We start from the raw sequence: 13,325 nt of genomic DNA on the forward strand, positions 1-13,325 counted from the left end.
ATGAGGTGGCAACGGAACAAACACTCTTGGCGGAGAGGCAAAAAAGGGGAGCAGGACGGAAGGGAAAGCATTGTCGGTAATCCTTTTTGTATGACTACATGATTCTAGCCCTATACCAAAGCAGCAGTGGGCGCCTTTCACGCGGCTGCCTTCCTCTTGATCCCCATTGCCGCACCGATGGTGGAGGTGATGCGAGTTGTCGAGGCGTGCATGGATAGACTCGCGACATTACGTACAGTGCTGCACAACCGGGCTTTGACCGTGGTTGTGAGTAACCCTTTTGTACTTTTTTTGATTCGTCTTTTTACTTCTTCGGATAGAACATGGTGCGACGCTGTATGCCTGCGCGCTCGAGTCTCCCCCCCCTGACGTGGAGGAGACCTTGGCCCATGGCAAGTCGTCTCTTGCCTCAACCCTCCCAACGCTACTTGTATAAGAATGAGCTCAGCCCGGATCGGACACATAAAGAGGATACAAAAAGTAATGGTACATGACGCCATGGCCGTTAGTCCGACTTGTTGCTGCTGCTGTCGTGCCCGGCTTTGCCCTTGGCCGCCTGTCTGCTGCGACCCTTGCGCCACTTTGCAAACTTATCGCCGAGGTAGCGCATGCTGCGCCGCCAGCCGCCCATGAGCAGGCCCTTTGCGCTCTGGGCGGTGCTGGGCCAGTTGACCGTCTGCTTGATGACCTGGCGGACGATGCGCTTGAGCTGCTGGGGGTCGTCGGCGGCGATGCGGCGCTCGAACTGGCCGCCCTGACGACGGCGGATGATGGCCCTGTCGCCGGGACCGGCGGCGTCGCAGTCCTCGGAGTCTGCCTCGTCTATCATGCGGCGAAAGTCGTCGTTGGGCATGGCGAGCTTCTTCTGGTACTGAAAGTAGAGGCGCGAGCGAAAGTGCTTGGGCAGGCGGCGGACCATGTTGCCGCGCTTGCGGGGGTCCATGTCCTGGGCGAGGGCGCTGTCGGCGGCGGGATCGAGGATCCAGTCGTCGTCGTCGAGGCGGACGGGGTGGGCGTAGGCGACGTTGGGCAGCGTCTTGACGAGGGGCGCGTAGAGGCGGCGGAAGTGGACGACGTTGTGGCTGACAATGTTGTTGATCTTAGACTTGTCCTCGGTGGGGAGTGCCATGCGCGGGTCGCCGAGATAGCTGAGGCCGGCAATGGTGCTGTAGAGGTCCGTCTCGGAGAAGCGCGGGGGCAGCAGGAGGAGGGCGGTGCGGAGGGCGGCGATGAGGTTGTGCTGGTTGGCGAGGCGGACCTGGGGGTGGTCGCGCAAGATCTTGACGGGCTTGTGCAGGCGGCCGGCGAGGTAGAGGTTGTCCCAGGTGGACAGGTCGTTGACGAGGTTATCGATGCTGGTGACGCCGTACTTGATGAGCATGCCGTCCATTTCGACGTAGGGGTTGAAGTAGACGCCGGCACCCCAGCGCTGGACGCGCGAGACGAAGCCGGAGCCGAGCGAGGCAACGGCCGAGTAGTGGGCGCGGTGCTGCTTCATGTTGATCGAGTGCCAGTGCTGGGTGTGGCTGACGCCGAAGATGAAGTCGATCATCTTGGGGGAGCCGCGCTGGGAGCGGACGAGGGCGTCGGGCGGGCGCGGGTGGACGGCGCGGAAATCGGCCTCTGTGATGCTACGGCTGCCGCTGTCCTGGGGGAAGACGCCGGAGCCGTAGGCGAAGCAGTAGACGATGGGCGCGTTGAACTGGCGCAGCATGATGCGCAGGGCCTCCTTGAGCTCGTAGTTGATGATCATGTGTTGGTTGATGCCGAAGAGGCGGTGGGGGAGGTCCTCGAACGACTTGATTGCAAAGTCGACCGAGTCCTCCCAGTCGTGGCCAAAGGGGTTGGCGTTTTTGTTGTCGCTGCCCGTGGCGCCGGAGTCGCTGGAAGTGGTTGAAGGGGGAGACGGCGAGGAGGAAGATGCCGCGTCCGAGGGAGGAGACGAGCCATCAGACTTGTCGCGGGAATCGCGCGACGACGTGGACTGACATCTCATCCCATGCCAGGGAGTTATTAACAGCCTTGGCCGCCGGGGACGGTCGAGGGCTGTGCGGAGGCATCGGAGACGCGGGGGGCCGAGTCGGGCGGCCCGAGGCGCCACGGCCGAGGCTATCGCGGGAGCTGCCGCCTGCAATTGCCACCACACGACGCGGTCAGCCGGGACACGTCTCTCCAAGAGATACAGTGTTTCAAGAGCCCTACCGTGAGGCGGAGCTCGAGGACGGCCATTGCGCCTGGGAGCTATATCTCGGGAGGTATCGCGTCTTCGAGGCCGGATTTTCCCGGGAGCACAGCGCGGGAGAGTCTGGAGGCTTTATGGGAGAGGGCGTCTGTCTGAGGCTCGCAGGACGCGTCGAGGGCCGGCTATATGAGCGGCGAGGCTTCCATGCAGCGACGTGTGGGGGGTCCGGGACGGCGGCGGCGGCGGCGGCGGGAGGAGAGCGATGAGCTGTTTGCACCGCAGGGTATGGGGGTAGACGCTTCGGAGCTGCTTAGTCGGTGTCGCTCGCTTCGGGGATACAGGTTATGTCTTGTCGCTCCTCCGCGGGGGTGCAAGGATAGTCAATGTCGGGGGGGGGGGGTTGATGGATGAGGAGCTTTGGGACAGCTCGAGAGGGATGCTGCGAGTGGGGTCATACATACGGTCGCGCTATTTTACGGGGCTTTCAGCCGTTTCGACTCGACATATTGAACGTCTAGCGGTTCGGAATAATAAATGAGATTTGATCAATTAACGGGCCTGCAAAGCTTTGGGGTCAACCATGGCCGCCTGGGGCAGCTTGCAATCATCTCGAGGCGCTGCGGCCGAGCAAGTGAGCTGTCACGGGCCGAGGCCAATCCATCGTCATGTGAATATCGGCATATTCTACCCTATAGCGTGCAAAACAGACAACTGAAAAGAAAATATGACGTTTGCATATAAACCATTTCTTTTGTAGCTGTTACTTTTCAATTGGCCCAATGCCTCGTCGTCGTCTGGTATGCGGGAGGACGGCATCACGTGACTGTCCTACCCACTCGTTATCGCGAGCCTCAACCAAGGCAAACCAGAGCATCTCTCGAGACGCGTCGCCAAGCCCAATCCTCCCCTCAGCATGCGGAGCAGCACGCCGCACGAGGGGGATCGCAACGCGCCTCCCCGGGGCCGAAGCAGCTCCATCTCCTCTAGAATGCGCGCCAGCTCCTCGGCCCTGCCGCGACCCCAGAGCAGTCTGCGCGAGTCTCGAGTAAGTTAACAAACACTTGTCCGCACCGCGCACCGTCCTAACCAGCAGGCTCTGACGCAGATCTCATCCTTTCGCGCCACGCAGCCGACGTACAACCTCATCACCGGCGCAGATGCCGCCGACACGCGGCCCTCGTCGCGCCAGAGCTACGTCGCAGACTCCCTGCGCCCGGGCTCGCGCGAGAGCTCAAAGGAGAACATGGCGCCCCTCGACGCTGACGAGTACGAAAAGTACAGAAAGGAGATTGAGACGCTCAAGGCCGAGATTGGCACCCTGCAGTACCGCATGCAGACGGCCGAGCAGGAAAAGGAAATCGCCCTCTCCCAGCAGAGCAACAAGCTGGAGCAGGCCCGGCGCCGCGAGCAAGACGAGGCACAGCAGAGACAGGCTGCCGAGGCTGAAAGGGCCAAGGCGGCGGACCTCATCGAGTCCGTCAAGAAGGAAATGGACGCGCTGAAAGAGACCGCCGAGACGGATCAGAGAGCGCTCGAGCACAGGGCCCGCGAAGCCCGCGACGAGGCGACCCTCTTGCAGGAGCAGCTCGACGACTTGTCCGCCGCCAAGGACGAAGCTGCCCGCATGGCGGAAAAGAAGATGAAGGACATGCAGATGCAGCTCGCCGCCTGCCAAAACTCAATCCACGAACTGGGACAGGAGAGTCAAGAGGCGGACAAGGCGCTCCAGCAGACCCTGGCCCAGGTCGCTGAAAGGGATAACCAAATGGCCCAGTTGGAGGCTGATGTGCTTCGTCTCAAGGCCCAAAGCGGCGACGCCGAAACCATGGACATAATCAGGCGCGAGCTGTCCGAACAGGTTCAGCACATTCGCGCCCTCGAGGCTACCAATCGCGATCAACTATCAGAACTCAAACAGCTCAGAGCCATCAACAAGGCCGTCCAGGTCGTCGAGGAGGAAAAGAGGTCGCTCCAGCGACGGTTGGAGGCGGCCGAGGCCCTCGAGGCAGAGCTCGCCGAGGCGCGTCTGCAGCGGCAACGATTGCAGGACGAGCGCCTGGCCTGGACCTCATACCTCAGCCACGCGTCGGAGACAGGAAGCGACGAGTTTGACTCTCCCGAGGCCATGGCCCGGGCGCTGGTCCAGGAGCGGCTGACGACGGCCTCGTACGTGGAGCAACTCGGCGCTCTGCAAGCAGACATGTCTGCGCAGGAAAGCGCGATCCAGACCTTGAAGGGCGACAAGTCACAGCTCCAGAAACAGCTCGAGGGTGCCAAGGCCTCTGCCGGCGCCGCATCGACAGACAAGGCGCGGGCGCGGCTGGACCGTCAGCGCGCCCTGGCCCTCAAGGAGGTCGAGTATCTGCGTGCACAGCTCAAAGCAGTCGATGAGGAGGACCACACGATGCAGCCGAACGACTACGACGAGACACGAGCCACCAGGATCCAGGAGCTCGAGATGCTCATTGATGGTTACAAGGCCGAGGTGCAGAGCCTCCACGCCGAATTATCGGCCGCGGAGCCGTCCGCAGGCGCACAAGTCCCACCGGTGGCCGGGACGAAGCGCCCACATTCCGCAGACGACGAAGGCGACGGCGGCGGCGGCTACCAGGAGCAGCTCGGACAGCTGACGCGTAAGAATCGAAAGATGCAAGAGGAGCTGGCGGGCTGGCAGACAAGGGTGGCAGTGCTGGAAAAGGACCTGTCGGCGAGCCGGGAGCAGCTGTCGGCGGCCAAGCAGCAGAACCAAACGCGGGTGCTGTCGCTGCGGTCGAACCCGACGTCAGACTACGAGGCCATCAAGCGCAGCACGCTCGAGGCGCTGCAGCGGGAGAACAAGGACCTGCTGGCGACGCTGCGGTCCAAGCACGCGGACGCGTCGGTGCCGGTGATTCCGACGTCGGTGCTGGGCGCTATGGAACGGGAGATTGCGGCGGCCAAGGCGGAGACGGCGTCTGCGCAAAAGTCTGCGCGGCGGCTCAAGGAGGTGTGGGGGTCCAAGTCGCAGGAGTTCAAGGAGGCCATCTTCTCGACGCTGGGGTGGACAGTGACGTTTATCCCCAACGGCAAGATGCGCGTGGAGAGCACCTTTTCCCCCTCGCAGACGGACGAACACGAAAACTCGATTGTGTTTGACGGGGAAAGGGGCACGATGAAGGTGGGCGGCGGGCCCAAGAGCGCGTTTGCGCAGCGCATCGGCGACCAGATTGGCTTCTGGGTGCGCGAGAAGGGCTGCATCCCGGGGTTCCTGGCGGCGCTGACGCTCGAGTTTTACGAGGAGCACTCAAGGGCGTCGAGGGGGTGAGGGCGTCTGGGCGATTGGTTTTCTGGGCGATATCCCGGGGCAGTGAGTCTGTCATGAGCTGTTCGTTGTTTCAAGGATACCTCTTCTTTTTGGCGACGAGCTACGTGTGTGTATGGACAAGATATAGACGGGGACTTTTGCATCTTGACGAGCGATGTTCTCCCACCATAAGCGACGGGGAAGAACAGGAGGCTTTAACAAGGGATGAAGCGCGTTGAAATGTAGTCGCTCGGCATGTGAGTGATGGGTTTATTAGTCATGGGCTGAGAGACTCTGCAACCCGCATATGACGTGAGCTCACCATACCATTTACAACTTCACACATGCCGCCTTGGCCTCCTCCTAAGGCTCCCTTTTGTCTCACTCGAACCGGCCTCCTGGTCCCGTCAACTTGAGTTAAAAAAAAAAAGGAAGAGACGGAAATGGGACCCCCCACCGGCGCAACAGCGGCCCCCCTTGCCCGGCAAGCACCGTCCACCGTCCCGGACAACAGGAGCCCACCGCCGCCGTACAGTGCGTCGACTACACATCCCGTCTTCTTCACCGAGAGGCTGCAGCTGGTGCCGCCGTCGCCGCCGGGTGCGGTGATGCGCGCAGAGGCGGCGACGACGACGACGAGTCCTGTGGCGAGGGGTTACGTCTATCAGTGGAGGACGGCCGGCGGGTCCAGGCTGTGAGGAGAGGGCGCAGGGTGACGACCTGAGGGTGAGGGAGGGCTGTGATTGAGCTGTGCATTTCGTCATGGCTCGGGGGGGCTTTGCCGAGGCCTTGTTGCGGGACAATGGACGGGCTGGAGCGCGTTGGCTAATTGGCCATGAGAGTGCCGCGATTCACCAATCATTGCATGCGGCACAGCACGCACCGGACGAGCAAGAGACCAAGAGGAGAGTCAGACGGAAATAGAAGACAATTCAACGCCTGCCGTCACACCATGCCCAAAAACCGAATTAGCTGTAATCGCAGTCTCTTGTATAGCCCGTCCATCATTTCCTTCTCCTGTGAATAGCCAATTGTACTAAAAAGAAGAAGCGGTATTGTTCGAGTGTGTGCACTCTGGACGGCCAGCCGCCCGCTCGCGGCCCCCTGTTTGTCCTTTCTTTTCCAACGCCACGCACTGAACCATCAAGATCCACCCTTGGCGGCAAGGACAATGACCACGACAATGAGAATGATGACGAGGGCGAGCAGGGCCATGAGCTTGACGTTCTTCCACCACATCTGGCGCTTGAGGCCGCGGCTCCGGACGCGGAACTCGCGGGCGCTGCCGCCCAGGCGGTCCGTCTTGTCGACGAGCAGGTCGACGCGCTCGCCGCGCTCGAGCAGGCTCTCAATGTTGCGCGTCATGATTCCGCGGACGTCATCAATCTCGCGCTTGGCGTTGCCAATGGCGTCGTCGCGGCCGCCCGTCGTGGACCCGTACTCGACCATGAGGCTCTTGAGCTCGGCGTTGAAGGACCCGGCGCCGTAGTTGGGCATGTCGGCAAAGTCGCCGCTCTCGGGGAAGTGCTCGAAGAAACGCCGGCGGATCTCGACGAGGTAGCCAAACGGTACGCGGCGGCCGAGCGAGGCGTCGGCGATGACGAGGAAGGTGAGGCCGCCGGCGGCTGGGTGGCCCGGGTGCTCCGAGGGGGACTCGGCGACGTAGTGGATCTGGTGCTGGCCGTGTGTGTACGTCAACTTTTGCGGCGAGGCATGCTCGATCTTGGGCAGGATGAGCGAGGCGAGCGATGAGGCTTGCGACGAGGCCGACGTGGTGCATTCTGAGAGTATCGTCGTCTTGTGCGCGATGCAGGAGCTGGGACATGCGGTGAGTCGAGCGGCTCGAGCGAAGCAGCAGGGTGCCCACGGCGAGGAAAGCTGGAAGACGGCGAACTTACTATAGGAGGGGCGTGGCCGGCGTGGATGACGACGCCATTGTGGGCAGTTTGCGTGACTCGTCGTCGGCGGTCACTTGGAAAAGGGCTCTCGCGGGCTGGATTCGGTGGTGGACAGCAGGCGAGACGGCGAGGGAGAGGCGATGCTTGGAAGCTCAAGGGAGACTCGGAGAGAAGTGCGCGCGCAAGAGGGAGCTTTGGGTTTCGCAGGGGGTATCGATGCCGTCACAATGGTTGGCTGGATGAAGTTGTTTGGAAGAGGAAGAGAAGAAGGAAGTACCTGACGCCACAAAACGTCACCATGCCGTTCTGGAGATGTGTGGCGCGCAGGCTGTGCGTGAATGGTACAAGACAGAAGTATCCGTACAGAGTACATCTCTCAATGTCAGTAGGACGGGTCATCACGTGACAGCGTGTTTTTTCACCCGTCGCCAGCTTCATCAACTGAATAAAAAAGCATCGGAATAAGAGACCTCACTAAGGCCCAAATCGGGAACTGGCAACAAGACGGGTTTTCTACCCTCTAAACTTCAAACCGTCTAGACTTTGCACTTATTCCTCACTCCCTCCCTTGGCCTTTGGCGAGCAAAAAAGCATGCTCATATCCTGCACAAGGCCGCGGCCATGAATCGTCCGGCCCGAGCTGTGTCTTGGAGAGTCGCGCCTCCGCAGACCTGCCGTCGCTCGCTGTCCACGACTCCCCAGCTTTCTCGCAATCCGTCCAAGAAAAAGGGCCGGGACCCCTTGAGGGCTCTTCACCGCATAAAGGCCCGGTTCGGGTCAGCATTAGAACCCGGGCTGGGCAGTGACGCTGCCTCTCAAGCCGCCTCCCAAGTTGCCTCGCAAGATGCCTCCCGAGCCGCCCCTGTGAGCCGTCACCAATATGTCTTGACATCAGCCCTCGTCAAAGTAAACAAACACTCATGGGACTGGAACTGACACGCTCCAGCAGGTCAGAAAGGCACCCAAAACCGCGCAAGAGCAGCTCTTCAGCAGGCAGCGCAGGCAATTCCATGACATCTTCCAGTCCACAGTGCGCTCCCACTTCCAGTCTGTCCTCAGTCACCTCAAGTCTTTGCAGTCGTCGGACGAGGGCGTTGGTCAAGATGAGCTTAGCAAGCATGCCAGATCCTTTACCAAGGAGTTGGACAAGTCGTTTCGGCTGGCAGAGCAAAACATCACAAAGTTCGACCTCAACCCCTTGTACTCCAGGCTTAGGGATGCTTTTTACAACGCCGAACCTGGCGCCCTCAAGAAGCAGGTCCACTTCGCCTTCACGACGCACATTGCCGCAACTCGCTTCACCCCTGAGATTCAGGAGACGATGAAGCGGCTGCTCGACATGCGATTCCCCCACGAATGGTTCCCGGCCACGAGGGCCATGCAGCGAACCATACACGTCCATGTCGGGCCCACCAACTCGGGCAAGACGTACAATGCCCTCAAGGCCCTGGAAAACGCAAAGAGCGGCGTCTACGCCGGCCCGCTTCGCCTGCTGGCCACCGAGGTCTACCAGCGCCTCAGTGCAAAGGGCCACGCCTGCTCGCTCGTCACGGGAGAGGAGGTGCGCATTCCCGACGACACCGACACGTACTTTGCCAGCTGCACGGTGGAAATGACTCCGCTCAACACGCGATACGACGTCGCCGTCATTGACGAGATCCAGATGATTGCCGACGACGAGCGCGGAAACGCCTGGTCCACTGCCTTCCTGGGCGTGCAGGCAAAGGAGGTGCATCTCTGCGGCGAGGAGCGTACCGTTCCCCTGATCCAGGCGCTGTGCGCTGGCATCGGCGACAAGTGCATCATCTATCACTACCAACGCCTCAGCCCCCTCGAAACCATGCAAAGCTCCATCGACAACGACTTTAGCAAGCTGAAAAAGGGCGACGCCGTTGTGTCCTTTAGCCGGGTGGCAATCCACGCCCTCAAGAAGAAGATTGAGGAATGGACGGGCCGGAGGTGCGCCATCATCTATGGCAATCTGCCGCCCGAGGTGCGCGTTCAGCAGGCGGCCTTGTTTAACGATCCCAACAACGACTACGATTACGTCGTCGCGAGCGACGCCATCGGCATGGGCCTCAACCTGGAGATTCGGCGCGTCATCTTTGAGACGATTGTCAAGTTTGACGGCCGCCAGCGTCGGAGGCTCTATTTTCCCGAGATCAAGCAAATCGGCGGCAGGGCTGGGCGGTACCGGACGGCAGCTAGTGACACGGTGGCAGCCTGGGGTGCGGCAGAGCCGGAAAAGCTGGGGCTGGTGACGACGTTGGAGTCATCGGACCTGCGAGTCGTCCACCAGGCCTTCAATATGCGCGTCGAAAACATCAGAAAGGCCTCCATCTACCCTGCCGCAGGGATAATAGAGCGGTTCGCGTCCTTTTTCCCGCCTGGCACGCCCCTTTCCTATATCTTGCTTCGCATCAAGGCAATGGCGAGAGTCGGACCGCGATATCAACTCGACATTTCCAAGACGATTCTCGAAATTGCAGACGTTCTGCAGCACCTCCCACTCAGCATTTACGACAGGTTGACGTTCTGCTTCTTGCCCGTGGCGCTTCGTGTACCCGAGAGCAGGGGCTGTCTCATAGCGCTGGCCCAGGTTGTGGCGGAGAACTCGGCGGGAGACCTACTCAACATCAAGGAAATACCACTCGAGTACCTGGACCTGAAACTCGAGGACTTTCAGGGGGCAGTGTACGAGAACAGCCCACTGGCGTACCTGGCCAAGTTGGAAGCGCTGCATGTCACCATCAACCAGTACCTGTGGCTCTCTTTCCGCTACGCGGGCGTGTTCCGGAGCCAGACGATGGCGCTTCATGTGCGGTCCCTGGTGGAAAAGCGGCTGGTGGATGCTCTGGAGCGCATGAATTTTGCCAAGGGCGAGCTCGAGAGCAGACGGCGCAGCAAGAGGATGGCTGCAATCCCATATGATTCGAGACTGGACGAGATGGACGCCAAGGAACCAGAAGAGGAGTGGGAGCCGGTGGAGAGCCAAGGCACTCGCCCTTGGCAAGGGACGCCGAAGGAAGAAGGTGTGCGAGTGCGGCCGCGGAGTGTGGCTGGAGGCTAGACGTTGGGTCGAGCTGGCGACGGCTAGATGGAGGCGGACATGTACGCTGGGGAAACTGGGAGGCACTATGCCAGGAGCTGGATGACTGGACAAAAGCAAGTCGCTCGGAAATGGGGCGCAAGACATGGCGTTTCATTTTGGATGGATGGCGTTGGGCTTGGGACATTGTCGCCATCGTCGCCGTCGACTGACTGTGCATGAACGGGCTCTGTGCCCGTCTCGGAACGCTACTCTTTTTGCATCACAAGCATGAAGCATACTTGTACAGTACCTGGGGCTGCTGCTATAAAGGGGAAACACGAACCAGCTGGAACAAAGGTTGATCTTTGTCATTGATGGATCGTTATTTGTTCGACGGGCCTTTTGGAGACGAGCAGCACGCATCCCTTTGGCATTAGAGGAGGGATCACAAGACGGGATTCAAAACGCAGCTAGGTTAAAGGTATATTATTTTGCCAACAAAATGCACTAGATAGAAGCGTTCTTTTCGAGTCTTTGCTAGCTGCCTGCTCGCGCTGACGGTGGTTGATTCGCCCTAAAAGAGACCCGTTACAGGAATTGATAGCTGGAATAGCCTCTTGGGACGCCATTAGATCTTGTTGCGAATCCATACGAGTTTTGGAATTCATTATATATTTAAAAATGGCCACCCAAGGCTTTGCTAGTGCTTGCTAGGCGTGCCTGAAGGTTCATTCTGTAAGATAGGGTAATTAGATAGGTGCACACTGTGGGGCCAGGGACTTGGGGAGAGTGTTCCTCCACTGCTCCACTACCAAACGGGTGCGAAGTCGACGGCGTTGATTGGCGGCGGGGGTCGCAAGTACAGTACACATACTGCACTACCGTACAGTCGGCACTGTAAAGACTCACCCCAGGGAGGTACGAGCGGTTGCGCGGTCAAAAGGTACCGTTCCTTTCTGGATGGCCTCTTGAACCACCTTCCTCTCTCGATAGCAGCAGAGGCCGTCTGATGAACAAGGCGATTGCTCCCGACGTACCGGCTCTTTGTGCTCCTGTTGCTGCTCGCCAGCCGCCGTCGCCATCTTCCATCCGCTCCACCTCTGCGGCCCTTTGTCTCGTCTCATCAAGCGTTGGTCTCTCGCGCCAAACCATTCAAGACGACATGCCATTTCCTTCTGACCGTCTCGCCTTCGCCGCGAGTTGAACAGCAGCTCGGCGAGCCTCGATATTCTCATTCCGCTCTCTCTCACACTTCCTCTCGGGACGTGGCAACTCGCCCACAGCTTTAAACTCACTCACTCGAGTCACTCCCTCGGTCTCGATCAACCACCACCATCACCAGAATGTCATCGCGAAGCAAGCCGGAGCGCTCCACACCCGTGTCGCAGGGCGCCGTCCGCATGGCTCCCTACGAGTACCGTGCGCCCAGCCCGCCCAACATCCTCGTCCCCATCCCCCAACAGCAGCAGCAGACTTTGCGTGACGATAGGCACGAGTCCGCCGCCGAGCTGGTGCCGTCGTTCGAGCACGTCGACCCGACGCAGCTCTCGGGCCGCGACCTTGAAATCATCACCCGCGGCAAAATCCAAACGGCTAGCGACTGCGTTGGCTCCTGGCACTACGCGCTGCGCCGACAAGCTCAGCCCATCCTTGATTTTCTCTACCTCGGCCCCACGAGCGTCGTCCGTGATCACGACTTCCTGGCGCGTGAGGCCATCACCATGGTGCTCGCCGCCCGTGACGCTCGCATGGGGGCTGCCAAGCTCGTCAGTGTCGAAACGGCCGCGTCTGCCCTGGGCATCGTCGGTCAGTACATCGACATTGACGGCACACACGGCATGATCCGCGCCTACCCCCAGGCTGTCCGTCTCATCAACGACCACATGCTAGCTGTCCACAACACCCAGGCTCTCGGGAGCAACGGCCTACTCACCAACCGTCACGGCAAGGTCCTGGTGGTGTGCGAGTCGGGCAACGAGCGCTCCGCCGCCATCGTGGCTGCCTACATCATGGCCATGTTTGGCAAGAGCCTCGTCCCCACCATTCAGTTTACAAACATGCAGCGCTTCTGCTGCAGCTTCGAGGCGGATGTCAAGCGCTCCCTGCTAGCCTGGGAGGATATCTTGCTGGCCCGCCGCGTCGTCGCCTGGGGGTCAGGGGGGCCAGAAACCCAACAGCAGCAGCAGCAGCAGCGGAATCACCCGGGAGAAATTGACATGGAATGGGAGACTTCGACGCCATCTGTAGCCTCGGGCATGGGCCTTGGCACGAGGACCAAGCGTGGAGTCGACGACATGCTGGACCCGATGGGCGACGGCCGAAGCGGGGCGACTGGCGAGCAAGGAAACCCCGTCAACGACCTGGACAGGTTCGTCGACCGAGACGCTTTTGTGCCCTTTAGGGATGTGGAATCGAGATGGGGATGAAACAGCCCCGTCTACGTGTACGGGCGGCAGAGACAGACTGCGCAGAGGAGACGAAGATGGTTGCGTACCTAGGCAGTGGGTCTTTTTGGACAGCTTCGTCGGACTGGACAAAAGAAATGTTACTGACAAGGTTACTCGATTTGCTTACGGCGAACAGGAATACAAGTGGGCGGCATGACTGGTTGCTCGGGAGGACGGGGAGTCGGCGTCGGTCGGGCATCTTGAGCGCGCGAGGCTTCCTCCACCAGGTGTTGGAGAGCAATGAGACACATGCGTTGGGAAATGCTGCTTGGGGATAGATACCCTGAATTTTTGGAGTTGCCGGCCATTTCCCCTTTGACGGGATGGATGAGATGGCGGACAATGGTTGGAAGAAAGAACTGTACGGTCTGTTTCCCTCTTTCTCTCAGTCTCTCTTCGCAGGACAATGGATGGGAAAATCATACAGCCGCGTCTATTGCTTTCTCTCTCCGTGGCTATTCGCACAGGACAATGGGCAGAAGAA

At 60.1% G+C, this 13,325-nt stretch overlaps 5 protein-coding genes across 5 annotated transcripts; 3 read left to right on the top strand and 2 right to left on the bottom strand.

The window, feature by feature from the left end:
- Nucleotides 1–505: 505 nt before the first annotated feature.
- HRG_08265 (mitochondrial matrix domain-containing protein) lies at nucleotides 506–1,996 on the bottom strand (the record flags this gene model as incomplete). The annotated part of the gene is made up of 1 exon (XM_044866736.1): nucleotides 506–1,996. The coding sequence occupies one exon, from the start codon at nucleotides 1,994–1,996 to the stop codon at nucleotides 506–508; it is 1,491 nt and encodes a 496-aa protein (XP_044718625.1).
- A 1,099-nt stretch (nucleotides 1,997–3,095) lies between these two features.
- Nucleotides 3,096–5,486, top strand: HRG_08266 (mitotic checkpoint protein; the record flags this gene model as incomplete). Its single annotated transcript, XM_044866737.1, has 4 exons — nucleotides 3,096–3,227; nucleotides 3,288–3,926; nucleotides 3,984–4,815; nucleotides 4,870–5,486. The coding sequence occupies 4 exons, from the start codon at nucleotides 3,096–3,098 to the stop codon at nucleotides 5,484–5,486; spliced, it is 2,220 nt and encodes a 739-aa protein (XP_044718626.1).
- Nucleotides 5,487–6,608: 1,122 nt separating this feature from the next.
- Nucleotides 6,609–7,401, bottom strand: HRG_08267 (synaptobrevin domain-containing protein; the record flags this gene model as incomplete). The annotated part of the gene is made up of 2 exons (XM_044866738.1): nucleotides 6,609–7,281; nucleotides 7,364–7,401. The coding sequence occupies 2 exons, from the start codon at nucleotides 7,399–7,401 to the stop codon at nucleotides 6,609–6,611; spliced, it is 711 nt and encodes a 236-aa protein (XP_044718627.1).
- A 583-nt stretch (nucleotides 7,402–7,984) lies between these two features.
- HRG_08268 (uncharacterized protein) lies at nucleotides 7,985–10,433 on the top strand (the record flags this gene model as incomplete). Its single annotated transcript, XM_044866739.1, has 2 exons — nucleotides 7,985–8,227; nucleotides 8,313–10,433. 2 exons carry the CDS (start codon nucleotides 7,985–7,987, stop codon nucleotides 10,431–10,433), a joined length of 2,364 nt encoding a protein of 787 aa, XP_044718628.1.
- Nucleotides 10,434–11,737: 1,304 nt separating this feature from the next.
- On the top strand, nucleotides 11,738–12,820 carry HRG_08269 (dual specificity phosphatase, catalytic domain-containing protein; the record flags this gene model as incomplete). The annotated part of the gene is made up of 1 exon (XM_044866740.1): nucleotides 11,738–12,820. One exon carries the CDS (start codon nucleotides 11,738–11,740, stop codon nucleotides 12,818–12,820), a length of 1,083 nt encoding a protein of 360 aa, XP_044718629.1.
- Between the last annotated feature and the right edge of the window lie 505 nt (nucleotides 12,821–13,325).

Source organism: Hirsutella rhossiliensis (assembly GCF_020360975.1).
Source record: "Hirsutella rhossiliensis strain HR02 chromosome Unknown scaffold00009, whole genome shotgun sequence".
Lineage (NCBI taxonomy): Eukaryota > Fungi > Ascomycota > Sordariomycetes > Hypocreales > Ophiocordycipitaceae > Hirsutella > Hirsutella rhossiliensis.